This window comes from Gymnogyps californianus, chromosome 14 (assembly GCF_018139145.2).
Source record: "Gymnogyps californianus isolate 813 chromosome 14, ASM1813914v2, whole genome shotgun sequence".
In the NCBI taxonomy this organism is placed as follows: domain Eukaryota; kingdom Metazoa; phylum Chordata; class Aves; order Accipitriformes; family Cathartidae; genus Gymnogyps; species Gymnogyps californianus.
In genome coordinates, this window is record NC_059484.1 from 3992881 (window position 1) to 4014577 (window position 21697).

The 21697-nt window shown below is 35.8% G+C and overlaps 1 protein-coding gene across 1 annotated transcript in view; it reads right to left on the minus strand.

The window, feature by feature from the left end:
- DOCK2 (dedicator of cytokinesis 2) overlaps window positions 1-21697 on the minus strand; it is a 202482-nt gene that overhangs the window by 63543 nt on the left and 117242 nt on the right. The window contains exons 28-29 of the mRNA XM_050905599.1: window positions 18226-18324; window positions 16449-16543 (exon numbers count right to left, since the gene is read on the minus strand). Coding sequence (XP_050761556.1) covers window positions 16449-16543; window positions 18226-18324 — 194 coding nt within the window. The remainder of the gene's footprint in view (window positions 1-16448; window positions 16544-18225; window positions 18325-21697) is intronic.

Below are 21697 nucleotides of genomic sequence, written 5' to 3' on the forward strand. Positions count from 1 at the left end.
ATTGTCAAGAAGTTTCTTGATCTCCACTGAAAAATTCAGACAACATAATTTCTTCTCCTCTGCTGCACACTGCATTGCATTCTTGAGAAAACAGAGAGCAATTCTTTCAAACACAATTTTACCTTCTATGTGATAAAACCGAATCATTTACAACAGTGTTATTGCCTGCTCCTCATGGGTTTGACAGCTGAAAGAGTTCCTGTGCTTATATTATTAGTTAGGAGCTGCCGCTGCAGTTTCCCAGCTGAAAGATATTATGTGCAGCTTTTTGGTTTTCTCACAGGTGGTGGGGGGAGGATGACACCTCTGCCCATCTTCCTCCTCAGGTTGATTATAAAAACACATTCAAAGCTGAGTTAATATACAGTTATTTCTTCCAAGAGGAAGAGTGTGAACATTATCCCTCTAGCCTGAAAAGCAGCACCTATTTATGCTCATTATTAATGCAGCAAGATTAAGTCATGTTTCTAAAGCTAATTTCTTTGTCTGACTTTCCAGCACAGTACATTTGTAAAACAAAAAAATCAATTGTATCTCTAAATATTTATAAAGTTTATTTAAATAATTCAGTTTCATTCAATTTACAATTTTGAAAACAAGTGACCCATTTCCCTCTGCTTTATAGGTAAAATTTTTAAAAGTTTTAAGTTGAAATATTTCTATGGCAAACACTGTGGGGACAAACATACTGCAACCTGAAAGGGGTGAACACAAGGAAAAAACAATCCTAACTGTTCAAATACCATGACTGACTGTCCACTAGCTATTACCAATCAGGAAAAAGATCTAATAGTTATAACAGACAGGTCCACAAAACCCCCACCATCTTAGTGTTTAGTAGCATCAGAAAAAGCAATAATTCAATAATTAGAATTACTAGCAAAAGATTGAGACCACAGGATATCCATATGTTACTCTCAAAGGAATGTTGTGTCATTGTGTTGGCTTCTGTGTGGTGGTCTGGTCTCCCATCTCAAAAAGATAAACACGAAAAGAAAAAAAGAGAGAAGGAACCAAGCAAATAAATGTAACAAAGAAATGATCAAACACATTTAATGGATTGTGCCTGTTTTTTTTTAATCAGGGGACACTACGTGACTGAGAAGGGATACGGTAGAATCTATAAAATCGAAAGTACCATGGAGATGAGAGACTTACTGTTCACCGTTTCTCATACAAGCATTGGAGAGCACTGAACAAAATCAGAATGTGCATTCAAAATAGGCAAAAAGAGATAGTGTTTATGCTAGCCTTGCTCAGCTATGCAACTCATTTCTACAGGATGCTGTGAATGCCTGAATTTTATACTGGCTTAAAAGTGATTAGACACATCAAAGACAAAACTGAAGGGAGGACTACTAAATGTCATTGGTCACCGAGGCTGGGAGAACACAGCAAAGCGTTACTTCTTCCCAGCTCTGCTGTTACACCGTTCCCTAGGCAGCCATTTATGAGCCACTACCAGTGGCTCATAATAGTGAAATGAATTTTAGTCTCGCCACCAAAAAAAAAAAAAAAAAAAAATTTTGCAAGGGCTAAATTCAGTTTCTTAATGAGGGAGGTAAAGCAAAAGTTCAGCTTTTGGCAGGCTTATGACAGGGAATCCTATTTAACCACTAAGCAATAGTCCAAAGAAGCGCACTGCTTCATTAAGGCAACAACTTGACTGCTTATATTGAAATTCTTTGTTACGATTATGGTTTTCCACGGGGAAAAAATTCTTCGTGAAAACCTGAAGAGTATTTTCTTTCCATCCACATAACGTTCCTCTGTAATGTTGATGTGATCAAGGAAATAAAGTAATTTAGACATGGTGTTACATCTTGCCAAGTCCTTTTTTTAATGTGGTCAGAGGGACACTACAGTTTTAACTACTACAGTAACTGTGGCATTGGAAGGTAATGGACTTGTAAGGGTGCTGTGTTGCTCTACTGCATCATCCCACACATTCAGATGAGCTGCTTTCCAATGGTCTAGGGCGTAGTCTGATCTAATCTGCTAACACTCCCTCAGCTAATCTTGCCAGCTGAATTACAGGTCTGATCTGTGAAATGTTGAGTGTCATCAAATCACCTCAAGTTCAAGAGACCTCATTTTGCTCAATACTGTTCTTGCAGGCTATCACCACTCTCCTAAACTACCTCTGTATAATCACAGGTTTGCCCTGTGTATCCACTGCAATTTTAGCCTATGTTGGTCTGAACAGGCTATTGTACTTTTCGGCCTTTTATGTGATCAACTCTTTTTCTGGAAAATGTGATTTCCTCTGCAAGCTGCCCCACACTACCCACAAGAACATAAACACATTCTTCCCTAACGCTTCACTCGTATGGGTACATTTATCTCTACAAAACTGCCTGATGCTTGACACAAACAGTTTAAGATTTTGCAAAAAAGGGGATTCTAAAAAGAATGGTCTACTTTAGATAGCACAAAAAAAAAATACACAGTTAGGCAGAATCACGGACACCCACATGTTATTCTGTCTGTCAGCATCCCCATTACTCTTCCGAGTAGGAGTTTTGGGTCAAGGCCTTTTTAGCATCATGTCTTTTCTGTAGAACTATATTGCTCTGGATTCTCCTTTGATTTACAAAGTGTATTTCTTGCCAACTCATGTAATCAAGTTCTTCAGCTCCAGCTGCACAGAGTAGCATTTCCCTTCACTCAGAAAGTCTTCTGTTGGAGTAGGAGGGGGTGTCCTCCATTTCTGAGACTTTTTTTTATTTCTCAACTTCTGTGTATTTACATACTACTCCAGCACCTACAGTGAAACATGCCACCTAAATATCCTGTTTGGGCAGAATCGGGTATGGTGCTGATAATTTGTCTTACACTAAAAAAAAAACCAACCACACTTTTAGGTACTTTGTCTTTCAGCACAGAAATATCATGCAAGATACAGCAGAAATAATCTTAACTTAAACACACATGAAATCTATTAGGGCAAATCTATTTCATGATATGGACGTATTTCTTGTGTGTCGTATTTCAAAATTTTTGTGAAGAGCTTGTGGTTTAATGTTAGCCATACATAAAAAGCCCCAAGGACAACTGAGAAATACTGACGTACTTAATGTCCAGTAAAAATTACTGATAATATTAAAAATATTTACAGGATTCTGTAGTATAAAATTATATGTAAGTTATCTTCTGTGAATATCCCTTTCATTCTCCCAGATATTTTTTTCTGACATACTGGAATGACACATTTGCAGGAAGCATGCAATACTTCCAGGCTGTCAAGTTCCAAATATTTTCATGCATTTGTATTTTGCCTAAAGGGTGTATCTATTTCTGTCATTGCAAGTCACTTAGGCAGTAGGTTTGAATTCTATTCCTGGCTCCTGCCAATGCCACACTGTCCTCCCTCAGTGATTTCATTTCTATATGCCTCGGTCTCCCCTTTCACCAAAAAGGGGTATTAATTAACTAGCCACAAGTACGAAGCTGAACAGATATTTATAAAACACTTTGAGATTTTTATGAAAACAAGAGAAAATATAATTTTAATTATTACTGACAGCATATTCCTATTTAAAGAACTAAACATTGATCCGAGAGGAGAGAGTTAAAGTCATTTGATTGGGGAAGTCATCATTCCTTACATGATTATTCATAACATCAGTTATTAATTATAACTGGCATAATGGAAAAGATACAGCCAGAAACAAGATGGTAAAAAAGTGTGCCCCAGAACAGCTCAGAAAAACACAGTATGTACTGTCTCACTTCAGAAGAAGTTATTGAGAAAAATTACTGAAAGGGCTTATCTTGTCACAGTGTAACATAACTTAATTTCTCTTGCTTCTATGAGATCATTGGAGCTTACCTTTTCTCTGAACTTGGGGACTGCTCCTCAGTTTTGCTTTGCAAGTTTAGACTGATCTAGACTGACCAAAGGACAGGATCTTGATTTCTCACACAGATAATGTCATTAGGTGCTTTTTCTGTTTAACGTTCTCCTCTTGTCACATTTTCCCTTAATTTTAATCATCATACAGGGCTACAAATATGTTCTTTCAGGTGTTTAATTATAACAACTGTTCTACAGTTACTTCATATGGAATTAATTTCTCATCAGTTTAAATAATTGTGATCTAAAATTGTTGAAATTCCTTTACCCACAATAATTTCCATGATATTTCTTGAGTTTATGGGGATTGATGCTTCTAATTTACAGTTCACACCAATCTCTTGGGCCTGAAGATTTATGGATGATCTTCAAAGGCGAAAGTCTCTGGGCTTAATCTGGGTATAAAAAGGCAAGGGTTTGGCTTCGGACAGCAACAGAATCACCATGGTTCAACTGCTGCTATCTCCTTCACCGTTTAAAATTTCCTGCTGCTTCTGCTTTGCTTTATTGTATTGTCAGATAAATTTCTTTCAAATTTTGGCTTGAAAGAAAGCCCGATGAATAGAACCCTGTGCAACTGTACTTAGTTTCAAATACTTAGATGTATGTTCTAAATAGGGATAGAACAATACTGTAAGTAACATATATAAATAAGACAGATCAAGCTGAAAATTTATAAGTCATCCTAAGATAAAAATTTGATTTCATATTGATTCTCCCTCAAACAAAATAAAACAGAGGGGCTAAGATGGAGCAAAGAAACAATTCTGTATTCATAAACAACACGTTGTTAATCAAACTAGGATTTCAAGGCTATTGCTTAGAAGATGATGACTCTATTTAACAGTAAAATAGGTCTGCACATTGTCCTTGCTTTTGAAGTGCAAATAGGTGATAAACCTAAAATATAGATCTGGAACTCCAAGTTATTTTTAGCAAAAAAGTTAGAATTAGTGCATCAGCTCCTTGCAGCATAAAACAAAGAGATGATTACAGTAAAAAAAACCCAAATCAAACCAAACAAACCCCAAAAAACCTTAAATTGGCATTACCTGTTCTTAGGTGGCTTTGCAAAAGCTGGCCTTTTTCTGCACCTAGTTTCTTACATAGAACACTTCTGGGTCCACAAAATTATTTTGGGAAAGGTGCCTAAATCAGGTACAGAATTATAAACCTTCCCAAAATCATGAACTGACCTTTCCTCAGACTCTTACACATGAATTCTTTTAAAGCAGTGGTCCAACAGTAGTGAGATGCTCTTCAATGTCTTTTCAAGTTCACAAGACTAAAATTGAGAGTTCATTGCTTCAACTTTGACATGAGTCATCCAGATACTGAGGTGAAGGCTGAATTAATTCACTTAGGTATTTATGAGCATCAGTTGAAACGCATGTTTGCGATGTCTTCTAAAGCTGTGATTACACTGGTGTAATGACAGGTAGAAAAAATTAATCGAGCACAAAGTTTTACTGGATAATCAGTCACAGAAAAATAGAGATAAGCTTTAAAAGAATATTATTTCCTGTGTTGTTGTGAAAGCTCTTACTGAAAGAACCCATTAAAATGCTAGAATATATGTTTTTTTAAAATCACATCTGAAAACCAATGAAGACATGGACAGTTTCTAAAACTCAGAACTTCTTCCCACAACCCCGAAGTGCTTTTCCTTCAGAGAATTTGGTCCACAAATTAAAGGCAGAAGGATTTACACTAACTTCCATTTGGCAGGTGTTTTTTTGTAATCCTCAAATGCTGATCAATCAGCACTTTCATCAGTGAATCCTCCACTTGAGCAGATGAGGAACATGAGGGGAGTTCTTTCAAAGCCTAGGAGATGCATTGACGATTATTTTGAAGATCTGTTCTGAGCTCTGATAGACATGGTCTTGCCAGTATGCCAATTATATGAAATCTGGAGTAGGGAATAGCAGAGCTGAAATAATACTCCCACATAATTTATGTTGACTTGATAGTAGCATCCTCATAAAATGCTTTGCAGAAGACACCTGATAGGTATTTTAACATGAAGCAAGCACAAAGGAAAAGCAGCTGAAGTCAACTGATTCTCTTGCAGGCTTCTGTCACCTTTCCTCTTCCTTCTTGCGTGCAAAGCTAGAAGGCGGCACGTTAAGTAAAGAGGAGACTAGCAAAGCGGGTCAGACCCAATCCCAAATGCTGATCATTGTCAATGACTGAAACACTGATCAGCGATTATAAACTAAACCCGGAAGATATAAAAAAACACAGAAGAGAGATCAGACAAGCAATCAGTGTGACAGGAGAGATTAAAAATACACATTTACTATTCCAGTGACCAAAACAGAGCAGCAGGAGAAAGCCTGAGAAAACAGGTGAAAAGATAATAACAAAAATCTTTACAAAGCAACAGCAGAAATTATCTCCTAATCATGTGGCAAGCTATCATTGATTTAGAAATGAAGGGCAATGCAAGATAGAAACACTATTTAAAAACCTTGTAGCTATGTGAAACCTAGTTATTAAGAACACAATAATGACAACGCTTAGGAAGCAACCCACTTCCATGGTAACTGGAAAAATATGGCCAGTGGTGCAAAGAAAGTAGTATAATTTAATCCTATTTCTCCCTTGTGTCAACTCAGTATCACTATAGACTGAAGAACAATTTTTTGTACCGTTCATACTGAATTCTAATGATAAACCAATTGTCATTTTCCTAAATTCTTTTTCAATCTACAGCCAGAGAGTCTATCCAAATAGCATGGTCAGAAAATAACTGCTTAAAAATAACTGCTATCCAGCTTCTCTTGTCTCAATTATAAATTGTTTATGTACAATTCATTTTCTTTACTAGTATTAGCTGAAAATTTACCTTGAATAGCTATGCCAAGCATACAAAAATAATACACGCTATAATGTATCAGCGTTAATTTGACAGCAGTACAAAAGCAACACCTAGAGAAAGACAAGAACGAGCAATTGCATTGATGCCATACAAGTGAAGATTCCTTTTGAGATCTCTTGACTTGCCAACAGTTTCTTTGTACGTAGCTTCTCCTTCAGCATCTACCTAAAGCATGTTTTAAAGACTGCTTATCTCTCATTTGGGAATCAAAATATATTTTCAAAACTGCATATTAGGTACACATTTATGCCAAATTCTTTTGAGAATGTGATGTTTAGCATGCTTTAAGAAACTTCATAGCTTGAAAACTAAGCATACAAAAAGCTGTCATAATGGACTCTGATGTAAGTAACTTAGTTTGAAAGGTATTTTCAGTAATTTTCCTTATATTGTGAGTATCTTCTCACTCTAGTCTACTCTCCTTTTTTGTGCATTCCAGCTAATTGTTTGCAGAGTAGAAATATTCCTAATTTTTAAAAAAATTAAAAATCACATAGTGTCTTTGGTGCTAGATCAAGTCTGGGAATAAGATACAAAGCTGAAACCCAGTTAATATACATGACTGTAATGACTTAACATGGTTATATCAGGATGTCATACACTAATAAAAACTCTCGTGGCCTTCACCTTTGAAGGAAATTTGAATCGATATTGTGAAATTACTTCTCCATTCTTCCACTGATTTTCGTTTATTACCTGTTGACACTAATTTACCCTTACTGTCATATTTGTACATATCATTGAGTCTTCATTTCTATAGAAGAACGGTGCAGGGGTGATACTTTGGTAAACATATTTTCATGGGTGTTTCTAGAGCCTATTTCTAGAAATACTTTTATTATTTCACACGTCAAAGGATTAAAATTGGACACTTACATGAAGCTAATGGATAACACTGTGGATAATGGTATCTCAGTCTTTTGTGTTTGTTTTTTTTTTTTTTAAGTAGCTCTGATTTTATTACAATCTCACCATAAAACTTTAAAGGTAAAATGTAGTATTTGGGCTTTGCTTTTTCTTTCTCCTTGTTACATACACATTTTATATTTTTGTACTTTTGATTTTTCAGATATTCTTGTTGAAAATATTTAGCAAGTGAATACCTTCTGTCTAGAATACATAATTTCTTTACTTTCAGGGAAGCCTAGCTTTTTCTGAAGCTAAGAATACGATCTGTAATTACAGGTATAGACAACTATGCATCTACCTCTTGTCTAATTACTGCTCACTTGAGCTTACCACTTTACAGCCAAAACTGTATCAATACAGAAGAAGTTGCATTGAATCAGCAGGTTATGACTTCAAGAAAAGATCGTTGTGCAGCAAATGCATAATACACCAGCAGGGTTATTTTGTGATGTTGCTATTTAAAAATAATGTTCAAAATAATGTTAAATATGAGAAAATTGTATATATTTAATTTCCTGAAAATCTCTTAGGATATGAAGTGCTGGCCAAAGTTACTCATCAGAAAGGGGAACACAGAAAGATTGCTCAATAGCATTTACAACACCTGATGAAAATTATGAATACTGAATTTGTATTTTCAGTTTTTTCTGTAGTGACATATTTAGAACAGTTTAGGTGGGTAATCTCTACATTATTATTTTACTCATTTGCATGTATGTTCTACAGAGTGGAAAATACTACTCATTGTCTTAATCCCCAAATGTTTTACGAAAATTAAAATACCTGAAAACACACAAAAAATATTTTATAACAGGCCACATAGTAAAGAACCTTATATATATGCATATATATATACGTGTGCAAGTCAAAGTTGCATCTTGAAAAATAACAGTTTATCTTACTGACTTTCTGAAAACATCAAACTAACAAGTTGGTTTTCTGTGTTGAGCTGTTCCCTCCACTGAAGACTTTGCTTTTAGTTCAGGAGACCTCATACTCTAGAAGCAGGAGCATCCTAGCAGTCGATACCAAGAAAGATGAGATACTCTGCAGTGGGAGTGGTAAAGCGATGTCTCACAGCATGTTTTCTCTCTGCATTTTAGATAGAAAACTAAATGACTGCAGTCAAAACGTAATAGGCATCCATTGTGTACCACGACCATGATATGCAACAGCCTGTCTTGCTGAGCAGATGATCTGCTGCAGTCACCACACAATTAAGTGTTTAGATTCTTGGTAAGCAGATAATTCCACAACATGGGTAGCAACGAGCAACATGCAGAGTTAGTGCAGAATAAGCATCTTGTAGTATTTGGTGCTAGAAAGATGCAAGTGATTGAAAAGTAGGGTTACATCAGGCACAACCAGACTCAAACACCTACAGATGGAAGAGATGCTCTCCGCTAGGCTTATAACTGACAGTAAAGCATTAAATGACTCAGTCAGACATATCAGCCACAGCTGGAAGTGTAACTCTCTGTGGAAGTAAATTTACAACCCACAGTGAAACAACTGCCTCTTCTCTTTATCTGCCTTATTCCATTTTCCCAGGACTAACCTTATGCCATTTGCCCTATTACAAGTACTGACTTTTGTAGGGACTGGGAAAGACAACTAGGAAACAGAGTTACCTAGATTTAACGGAAAGGAGATACAAACCTGAGAATACTGAGACACTGTATACCAAATACCCCAGCAAGAAAATCAATGAATAAATAAAATGTCCTTTGCCTCTCAAAGGGACTTTATATTAACAGGGAAATTGCATTTCAGCAAGGACATTTTTAGTCTCATAGCAAAAACAAACTGTCCAAGGACACATCTTATTACTATACATCATTAAAGCAATGACTAAACAGTACAAACTGTTTGAACTTGTTATAATACTACATTTACCCTTTTGTGCACGTGTGCATAAAGGAATATTTTCATTAGACATTTGTACTTGTTGCTTAAAATACTTGCTTATATATTAAAATTACAAAGTTCTGCAATATGCCATAAGCCTATGTGTAAATGCATTCTGACCCCTTGAAAATTCAAGCTCTTAAGAAAAACAACTGCATTTCTGTCAAGTATGCTTAGGCCAGTCAAAAGTTGCCAGAGGAAAATGAGATCAAAGAAAGGAGTTACTTACATACAACAGATCAGACTTCTAAATTCTGCCTTATTTGCGCAAAATAAACTGCAACACCATCATCCAACGTTAGTTACATAAATGAATCTTAAATCCCAATACATCTTTGAAAAACAAGAGTAAAACTAACCTGAACTACTTGTATTATTTTTTTTTTCCTCTTAGGAATAAATAAAAGCCCCTTTTTATTCTCTGCAAGACAAATAATGAGCGAGGCAATGTTTTAAGCAAACTGTTAAAGCATAGCTGGATAGAATAAATCTGAGTTTTCTTCTACATTTCCTATGAGAGTAGAACCACTCCATACTAATAATCAAAGAATTAAAGGAGGATTTTTTTTCCTGTTTTCACAATTAAAATGGTAGTCTTGATTTTAAAATCTCATCACAATTGTCATAAATTGAACACCATATTACAGCACCAGCTGGAGTAAAGGACAACGCATACTCTTATCAACTGAATTTGCGTACCTTGTGTATAGTCAGATCCATTAGTGTCTGTGAATAGTCACAATACCCGCTGACATCAACATCACAGTATCAAATATTTCCAAAACATGAAAATATGACAAGCTTTCATTTCTACCAACAGATAGATGGAAGACCGAGAAGCAGTTCTAGTATTTTAATTAATTTGGGGTTTTTCTCCCTTCCAATTTGAGTTATTCTATGATTCTATGAAATCTAGTGAGTTGGTAGTAGCAATACAGTTTGTAGCATCTCTCCCATAAATACTTCAGCTTCTTGCTTGAAAAAGGCATGTTTCCCTACTTTCTGCCAACTGTGTTCAGTTTCCCTTCTCTCCCAAACTCTATTATAAATACTATTCTTGAATAATATGCTTAAATTGTGACTACCAGCTGTTCAGGTTTTCTCTTCAGAAAATTTAAAAGAAAAAGCAGTCCAACAGCCACTGAATTTGTTATGTGTGCTTGTTACTTAAAGAGTGAGACTACAACTTTAAAAATGCCATCTCCCCATAATGCACAAAGCAACATTTTGTTGAGTTTCACAGGACAATACTATACGCAGCTACTTCTTCTGAAAAGACTTTTTCTATTCAAAGGCACAGTTGTTCAGAAACATGCATATGTATAGTGTGGAAAGCATGTTTTTCAGAAGTCATGTTTAGCAGAGCCATTCACAGATGATCTATGAAAGAAAAAAAAAAAAAGGTCTGGAATCCCCACTGTCCTTTCCTTAAAAAGAAATCCCTACAGTCCCTTGCTAGGTGATGAATAGGAACTTATTCTGCCTCATTTTGCTGGTTGGCCAGGACCTAATGATACCAACAGAATCTATAGTTCCTGGCAGTCTGAGAAATGGTGAGGTACTGGGGGATGCAGGTGGCACTGATCTGAAGCCATAATGAGATTTTGCTGAATTAATAATGCTGCTCCAACATGTGAGCTACATGAGAACCAGGTCTTGAGGGTGTTACAAAGCAGTTCATCAACAAATAAGCAGCTATTTTTAGTATGTATAATGAAAGAAAATTGGCAACATTTCCATCTCTTTTGCCAAATACCTGCAGCGCTAAACCTTTCAAGTTAGACTTAAAAAGGGCTGGGGAGCACTTGACTCCGACAGATGTCTGAAAACACTCAGATATACAGGTAATGAAAACGTACTTTAGAAAAAGCCTAAAAACTGGTGTTAGAAAATACCCTACAGTGTTCTCTCACATGAGTTTTTCAGCAAATAGGATCTGGCCTTGAAATGTACTGGTGAAAAACTGTTTCCTTTTATTTTTAAATACCTAAATATAACGTCAACAAGGTTCAAAAAACAGCTCAAATGGACACACAAACAATGAAAGTGCTTACTAAGCCGCTTTAGACTGGACACCAACCAAAACTGATTCCAGGTACTAATTACGATAAGATCAAGTGCTTTCAAACTCTATCTAAGCAATTACCATTCCAAAGCCCAGAGGAAGAGAAGGGAGGGATGTGAATACTTTCCCTTTAGTAGCTAACCCCCCTAACCATTTCTTTTATTCAGCGAATCTGACTCCCTATGCACTTCATGTTGACAATAAGGTACGGAAACTTCCTGGGAGAAATTATGTGCCTCTAAATTAAAATTATGAAAACCTGAGAGATAAGCAGACTATATGGTATTACCCAAACCAGCAAAACATTTCCCCACAAATGCCATGTACTAGGAATTACTGCTTTTAATAAGCTAATAGCCAATAGTCTAAGTACCCTAAGTGGAATAAAGTGCAAATACAAGCAGTAGCAACCAGTAAGAAGTGTGCAGTAAGCAACCTTCATTAGAACAAAAGTTAATTAAATCTACCATGGAGGATCACAAAAATAACTCAGATATTATATCCTCATGACCTCAATGAGGATTTTACTATTTCCCAAAGTGTTCTGTCCCACCTAGCATGGCACAAAAAAGTGTTCCTCCCATCTTGCTGTTAATGGAAGAGGAATTAAAAAAAAAAAAAAAAAAAAAGTAGTTCATGCCCGGTTTTGATTCTGAGTTGCTGACAGAATACTCCCAGTCCAGTGGGACTAGTACACACAGCCTCTGCCTCCTTCAAATGGGCTCTGGGAATCAGAACATGCTTTGAGAGCAAACAGCATGTTATTTATAATAGTGATTTAAAATAATTTGAGTTAAATCATTCCATCCTGATACAGGCAAAGCTTGACTAAGTAAGTTTAGTCATTTAAGCTTCTACTCCCATTCTTTCAACTCGCCTACTGCAGTTTCTCCTGGGCATGACTGTGTCCGTTCTCCCTTCCTTTGGACCTTATAAGAAGTCATTCTCTCATTCTTTTCCCCTTCTGTATGCCAGACATCTAAAATTTAGTAGAAATATCCCCAATATCATACATGCACTGTCCGTCTTTATTTATGTATAAGAGTAATTAGAGTGTCCTGCTCATTAGGAACACCTTTTACTCACAAATAGGACGAAGTACTTGCAGTACTAGTTATGCTCTTCCCTTTCCTCTGCCTCTAAGTAAATGTACTCTGATTTTACCTTTCTGTACTGCAGTGTATCCTATAGCAAAACTCCTCCAATGCCCACTTTCCTTGCTAGGTACAAAATACAAGAGATCGTCTGGAGGAGACTGTCAGGCTTTGTTGAATGCCCGTAGGGAAGAAGTGCCAACTACATTCTGCCATTGGCTAGGTTACACAATAGACATGCCCTACAGCCTGTAACTAATATTTTTGCAAATTCAGAAAGGGAAGACTCTTAAGGTAAAATACCTCCTTCAGGGCATAAAAAGGCCTGCATGTAGCCTCCTGCTCAGAACAGGTGAATTAAGAATGCAAAACTTTAGCTGTGCTAACACTTTTTGTAGTGTTTTTTTTTTTTTAATTTTATTTTCTTCTCTCATTGTTATTATAAGAGACCCCAGCCTTTTTACAGAGTTATTGTAAGAGACCCCTGTGGCTTTTTCTCTGCTACTTCTCTGGTTTGGAGTAAAGCATGTTAATAAGACAAATCTAGAAATCTAAATTAGTCTTCAATTTATTTCATAGAACACCCGCCCCCTCAAAAACACCCCAAACAAACAAAAAAAACCAAAATCAAATTTCTATAAAGACTGGTAACAAAAATCCCCCCTCCCAGTTGTTGATATAACATAAAATTAAGACATGAAAGTAAGACCAATAACTCATTTCCTTATGTAATCTTGGGAACAGCAACATAATCAAAGAGTATAAACAGTGCCAAGACAATTTAGGTAAGCAATGTGTTTACAGAAGCACTGCTAAATAGCTTCTAAACATTTTTTTTTAATGCTGACTTTTTTCTTTAAATATTTTCATTTAACTTGTCCAATGCAGGATAAGGTTTAGAGCAACAAAGCCTGCCTGGACCAAACTGTTGTACAAAGTTCAGAGTCATTAGGAGGCATTATCAACAAATGTACAGTGCCACAAATGAATTTCTATTGTCAGTAACTGAGGCAATATAGATACCACCAGGTGAACCTCCAAGCCCCAAAGGCATATTCTTTGAACAAGAATTGACACTTCCCTGGCGCCCATAGATCAAAAAAAATCCTATACTTGTGAATAGTGCAGATGTTAACAGCATTTTCTAGATAAGAGAAACAGTTTTACATATGAAAGGTTTGATATGGTTACATACAATAGAAGCCTGTTAGGTTACTTTAGTACTAAGCTGATACTTTCTAAGAGTAATCCTTGCTGTATTAAAAATCATTGCAAATTGCAGCAGCAGCAACATAAGAACGTGCACTGAATTATATTTTACCTGTATAGGCCAAAGACTGACTCAGACAGAGAAACAAGCAGGATGAAACTACTATCATTTACAAAATCTTACCTGGAATGAACACATCCACCAGCATATATGTATTTGCTCACCTCAGAAGAGGGGTTAGTGATCTCTCTGCATGAACGTTAGTGTACATGAGTGACGGAAAGTAAGGTTTAGGCACCTGAGGCCTCGCTGCCATTGTCACTACCCACTAGAACCATAATCTTTGCTTTGAATCATGGAACACAAAAAAGAAAACCTTTTCATTTAACATCATTCCATTCAAATTCTAGATGAAAAGGTACCCAATATCAAAACTTGATATCATAATGCTGTAAATTTTCTTAGCAAATCTTTTGCTCAAGACCAAACACTCCCAGGAGATTATCAACTTTATTAAGTATCCTCTGTTCTCTCCTTTTCTATATTATAAAACTGGAAGAGTAAAATTACATAACTGTGACATTGCAAATAAACAGCATCTGTGGAGTTATAAGTTAATTGGAACCTATGCATCTTTGAGACTTAATTCTTAGACTAGTCTCTCTGTGACTTCTAGAAAACTCAATGTTACTGCCATTTCTACAAAACTAAAATAATGATAGTACAGGTGATCAAAATCCACCTCGCCAACAGAAGTCTTGCTCAAAAAAAAAAAAAAAAAGCAAGCATATTCACTTTATAATCCAATCCAGCATATATACTCAGAGTGTTTCTTTGAGAACAAGAAGCAAGAGTAAATTCAGCCCTGAAGGTAACAACCAAATAAATAAAAAAATATAGATTAAGTGAACTTTTTTCCCCAAACCCAGATCTCTTTCAGTGAGATTTTTAGCCATGGTTTCCACTAAGTATGAAGAGGAGGAAATCCAGCAAATAAAAAATCCACCAGGTAAGGTGGTCACATGCTCACGGCTACTTTTTTGTTCAATTTCTTTTACATATGCAGATGCTTGTAAAACCTCTACGTGTTCCAATTTTGAGGAAACTATTCCTCACCTACAAGTTCCACAAATAAACAAATTGAACCAACTAACTTTGTTTAGAGCAGCCATGTGTTTTACTTTGCATTCTCAGTCCAACTCTCCCTTGCTTTCCTCTGTTATAGACTAGAGACACAAAAAGAAAAAAGTCAGTACCTCAGAATGGCTAGGAACAATTATTAGGAAATAAATCCTCACATAGCCCATCCTGTACCCTATATACTAGCCTTTCCCTGTTGCCAAAAACATTCATTTCTAACTGATGATCATAATAAACAACAAAACTCACACATCAAGGGAAGAACATTTCCCTCCTCTTCAAACAAGCGATATTTCAAAGATACTCTGAAGGAATCCATCTGTGATATGCTGGCCCAATCCAGCTGTCTGAAACCATTATCAATGGTGGAGGTGCACAAAGATCACTTCTCTTTTCTTTCCAGTCCAGGATCACATGATATGGAAGTGATAAACTGAACAGAGCTCATGTGGCAGCAAAATCTATGAGACGTGAAATTTCACTTACACTACTTGTACTCCTAACACCAAGACAACAGTACTCCTGTGGCTTAACAGAGATCAAGCAATACTTTGTTTATCCCACCATCATATATGGTAACACCAAAAGAGACAGATTATAGCTGTGGGTAGAGGTGTACAATCTGCATAGTTTATGTCCACAAGATATTTCCTTTGGTCAGTTTTATAATATAAGAATACTCAAAGGTTTCTTATTAATAGCAAGCTCTCATAGAGCAAACAATAGGGACATGATAAATTTGATTATACAAACTTTTGCTTAGGTGCCATCTTGATCTACAGAGGCAATATACCTGAGTTTGAAGTAATCAATCATGATGAAACCCCAAATGATCTACAGTATAGCAACAGATTTCCTCAATGATGTTAGCTACAGCAAGCAACATGGATCCAACCTCTTCCTACAAACAGTGTGTTGCGCTCAAAGATTTGGTCTTTATCATCAGACCTTTTAGCAATCCAAGCAACCATATCAGTTCAGAAAGAAAATTGTGTTTGATAACTCTTGCATCACAATGAACTTGCTGACGTATTAGTGAGGACATTCTAACCCTGTGCAGAAATTGTACATTTAAGATTCAACAGGCCTTTTACAGTTTGGCTTCTGTTGACTGTCAATATGAAGACCAACTATGTACTTCCCCTTTACTGTTAAATACATTTTTTTTCCTTTTCATTGTAAGTGGACTTAAAGCACAGGCAGCTAGCTATCTAATGTATTATCAGTAAATTATTTCAGATGATGACCTTCTTGGCATTCACCAAACTGGAATGATACAATCATCTTAAGGCTGCACGGCAAAACTTCTTCTAAGATATGAAACCAGTTCACTTTTCACAAGCACATGGAACGTGAGCACTGATCCTCCAGCCCCATTTTACCTGTTCTGCACCATGCTCATTGCCATCCAGTCTGGAGGGTAAACATTCTTTCCAATGAGATCTTTGAACATTATGAATGTTTCCATCAAGAAGTCCTAGAACAACAAAATACAGTAAGGCTGTGACTGTGTAACACAAAGTCTAAGCATTCCTGCTGTGATTAAAGAACTTCCAGTGAAGTCAATGGAAAAATTCATGGTGATATCAGTAAGCACAAGATTGGAACTGAAGTCCTGTAAAACAGCAGTCTCAGATTCCAAATGAAAGCTGAAAGTCATTACGTTGGGCTCTTAAGAAAAGACAAGCCATAAATGAATGGAAAGAAAAAGTTATAGTACATTGGAGTAAAGCTGTTGAATTTTTTATTAATTAGCAAAACAGTCTCACTATGTATAAAGAATTAACAGATTTGAAAAATATAGGATTTTTTTAGTCCATTTAGTCCAAATTTAGTATTCTAAATTAAAAATTGAAGGCACTGACAGAAAGTTTTCAAACAAAACAAACATTACTTTTCCTAGAAGTATTTAGAGATCACTGTATAATGAACTTAAATAAAATGAACATAATCATTTCAGGTCTGAATATATGCGGTTTTACCCTTGAACTTCCGAGCAAGCCACCTAGAAGTCTGCGAGACTAGCAAGCTGTCATCGTCTATTACCAAAACCTCACAAGCAGCTCTCTGCAAAGTTTGTACTCTTTCTTGTCATATTACTTACAGAGAACCAAGGGAACAATAGCTCTCAACAGCATTATTTGAAAACCAATCTTTTGTCATCTTCACTGACATATACTGATGGTATGGAAAAAAATGCAAAGACAACAAACCAATGCCTTTAAAAACAGCAAAACTCATTGAATATATTGATGTCTTTTTTTTTTTTCCTCTGCAGAACTGTTGAAGTAGTTTAAGGATTCTAGGACCAAGGACCCAATCTGCCTGGAAGCTGAAATTACGTTAAAATACTGTTACATTTTCAAGTAAACTAAAGCACATGAAGAATTGCAAAAGCTACCCTAGATTTGATCTGTTAGCATTCCAGTTATGGCACCACTCTGACTTCAAGAAAGTAAAATGGAAAAATCTTGCCAATTGAGAATATTACCTCCATGGACAAACTGTAGATGGCGTCATCAAAACCTTTGCCAATACCCAGACTTATGTCAGAGTTATGTCAGGAGTATAAAAGGACAGATACAGGACTACTGAAACCTTCTAGAACATAGTGACCCCTGGTACAAACTAGAATATATCCCAAGTATCACTAAATTACGCCAGAAACAACTGGCATAAAATGATACGTTGCAAGAATAAGGCATTTACTGCATTTAGCATGCAACATTATCTGGACCAGGAGTAGACTCAATAGGGAAAATGAAAAGTGGAAATGGATCATCGTGTGCGAAGTGGGGAGGGAGGGTTCAATTAGTTGACGGTTGGTTTTGTTGTTGTTTTGTTGTGGGGATTTTTTTTCTCCTCAGAACAGTATAACACAAAGATCCCATTACTTGTTCTTGATTATTATATTACCATCTCGATGCTAGGGTTAACAACAGTGATATTTATGTCTTTCCACATTTCTGATTACAGTATTGCCCAAGGTCACCATTGGAAGAGGGAGGCAACACAATGACACAGAAGCAGAAAACATACAGAAACAGACTTCATTCTAGGAAGAATCAGACAAGATACTTCAAAACAATACTACTGATTTTTCACAGGAAATAAATGACTTAGAATTATTTATCACCTCCATGACTATTTTGTACTCACCACTAGTTCTGAACTTGTCTGAAAAGTTTCAATGTAAACTGAATAATGCTGGTTGTTCATCTGGTTTAAGATAGCTGTCATGCATGCCACAAAATGACTCTGAAAGAAAACCAGACAGAAATCAACACATACAGATTACTTAAGGTATTGGATGTATTCTTTCTAAAGTTGAACTGCTCTAAATGCCTGATAAATCCTTTTATGTATAAATATATATATATATATATTTTATATATATATATATATAAATCCTTTAAAAATAAAATAATATTGAAGCTTTTGCAAGCCCAGATGAAAGAAACATACTAAGAACTTGAAAAGGATAATCCAAAAGCTACCCTGGCAAGGGGTGGGCTCTGGTGAGAAAGTTGCATCATTTATGAAACACTGCATGGAAACACACGTTGTGACAAGAAAACTTTATATATAAAGTACAACTCGGTATTACCTTAAGACTCCTAAAAGGCATATGATGTTGCCTAGGATTCTTCCATGAGGAATTCATAGGAAGAAAATATATTAGAATCAAAATTTTCTAATTATTCTAGAAACATAGGCTATTCACAGGAAGAAATATTGCAAGAGGGATATTTGTTACATTCTGCAAGTGTTTAAGTAGCTATTACAGAACTCTGTAAAAATTCTATAGAATACTGTTACTTTCATCTCTCAAAACTTCTTTCAAACTTTCTCAAAAGGAAATATTTTATTTTTCTCCATTCCTAAAGTAGAAATGCTGAAAGATATAAAATGATTTATAATCCCAGGTTTTCACTGTAATTTACTAAAAATCACAAAGACATTTATCTCTCAAGCAATAGTAGTGAGCTTAATGATTTGCAGTTTTCCTTTAAGACAGTGAAGAATCCTCCTTATTGATGCCTTTTAATTTGCTGAAGTTTTAATTCTTGTTTTAAAAGTGAACCTGCTTTAAATGCTTTGCTTTTATTAAAATAAGAGACTATGAAGTAGATGAGCATGCAAAATAATTTGAGATTTACTTGGATCTCTTCATCATACTGGTTTAGAATTGATACAAGGGACTTACCAGCCCCGCTGACCAGTATTTAATGTCCACCTGGTACTGATCAGATTCTGTGTTTAAATCTGATTCACTTCATACTTCTGTTACATCAGAAAGGCAACAAAGGCACACATTACCAAAGTATCAGCTGCAGTTTGTCGTACCCAACCATTTTGTCTACCACTTAGAGAAGGGAAGCCTTCTTTAACTTCAGGTTATGGCCACTAGAGGTCTTTTACTTTCATATGTTAGCTGCTGTTCCGTTTGTACTGCCTTTTTTTTTTTATTTATTTATTCCTACGTGAGCAGACCCAGCACACTTCTTGCATATAAACAGTGAAAATTACAATATAAAGGACCTATTATACCTTCTTTTGGAGTAACATTAGTGATAGTGAGAGGCTTGCCTACTTTTTAAGGCTAAGAAGACACATTTTCTGCAGGTAAACCAAAAGCTTTCAGGTAAGGAATCGTGTGTTCTCGGGTACTGATGCTCTTCTAAAAAGAAATGCTGGTTTTCCTGCTGTAGCAGTTCACTTTTACAGTTATGCATCAAACAAATCTTTTCTGTGACGTTGAATGTATAGCTGAAAGTAATAATGAATTGCAAAGAATTCAGTAATGAAAGTGTGGGGGGGGTTTCTTCTGATGTCTTGATTTTGAAAAAGGATTACTGACAGAAGTTAGAGAATTGGACATGAAAAACAGCTTATATTTTTAGTAGTTAAACATTCACCACAGAATGCCTTTTTATACTTATGTTAAATAATCACTTCTTGAAATAAGCAGCATTTCTTCACAAGCAATGAATAGATGTATTATGTTGCTTAAAGGCATAAAGACTTTAAGAAGGTTATTTCTTTTCTTGAAACCAACTTCTAAAATGTGTCTAGCTATATCTGTGATTATGGTACAGCATGAATGCCTATTCTTAGTAACTGTGTATGGTGATTTTAAAATTAACAGATGATATGCCTTCATTACTGAAAACAGCCATAAGCAAAGATCACATATCGCTAGCCAGTACCTCACACCAAATCTGTCAAACTCACATCAGTAGGACTGAATGATACATAAAACGGAAGGTGACAGTAAAGCTGGTTTGCTACAAAAACTTCCTCCATCATTTCTATGTAACTGTAAAGCAGGAAAATACACGAATTCTGTTTGATCTTTAATAATTTTCTTGCCAGCCATCTCAACTATTAGAAATTAAGTGCTAGCTTCTTTATAGGTTAAAAGCTTGCCCCTCCCTCCTAATCCCCAAACACCAGCAATAAAGATTCACTTCTCAGATGCAGCCTCAGATGTTTGAAGTACTCATGCACTCTCAGCATTACCATTCTCACTGGTAGAACTTAAGTGTAATATAGGACTGTAGAGAGCTCTTATCAAATCTGCAAATATCTCTATGCATTCACTTAAATTCTCCTACGCTGTTTAAGTACCTCTTACTAGAATGTGCAAAGAGCATGAACTGCTTGAAAATACAGTAAGTTCTGCAAAAGAACGATTATTACACTTTGAATGCAGACTGCATGCCCACTAGATGGACAGAAAAAATTCAGAATCAAGCACCGCCTACAAACACAACAGTCTAATGCTTATAATTCAAAAACTTATTTCATTAAGTCAAGCATTGTATGTAGGGATTGAATAGTATAAGAAAGGTTGTGGCAGAGAAAGCAAAGTTCTTCAGACAGAATCCTAACAAGTCATTTCAGCTGTGCTTAGGCTTGTTAGGATTCTGCTGTGAATTACAGCAGAAAAGGTTGATTAGAACTAGGTCGAATGTATAAAAAATAAATGTATCAAAGTAAACACTTGACTGATGAGACAATACTAACAGAAAAATTAACAGAAATAGTTCTGAATACACTGCACTACTCTAAAGAGATCTAATAAAATATATGTTTTCCAACTTAAAAACATTCATTTCCATTTAAATGTAAAAGAACCCGGAAAAGAAACAGCATTGAATTCTATTTTTTTAATTAACCAATTGGCTGACAGCCTTTCAAACAATGTGTAAAGAAATAAGGAAATCAATAGTATGAACATTGCACTTCTATCAGGAGGAGGAACACAAGTAAATAGGTAGTCAAATGAAAATGAGACAGAGGAGAAAATGTCTCAGGAAACATTTAAACTCCCTGTCCACTTAAAAAAGCATAATTAATATCAAATTTAAATGCACTATAATGCTGGCTGGCTTTAGTATAAACACTGCAAAATAGTGGCTAAGGTAAAAGAAATGCTGTTTTGGTTGAGTATATACAAAGTACATCAAAAGGGATCATAGATGTATTCTGTAAAAAAATAGGGCTTTCTAAGGTCAAGCAGAAAGAATGCGGAATCTTTTCCACTGTTGTTAAAGTGCACATTAGCTGTGGATGCAACACATACAGGAAAAGAAACATCTGAAAAATATTAGGGTCATATGAGTAA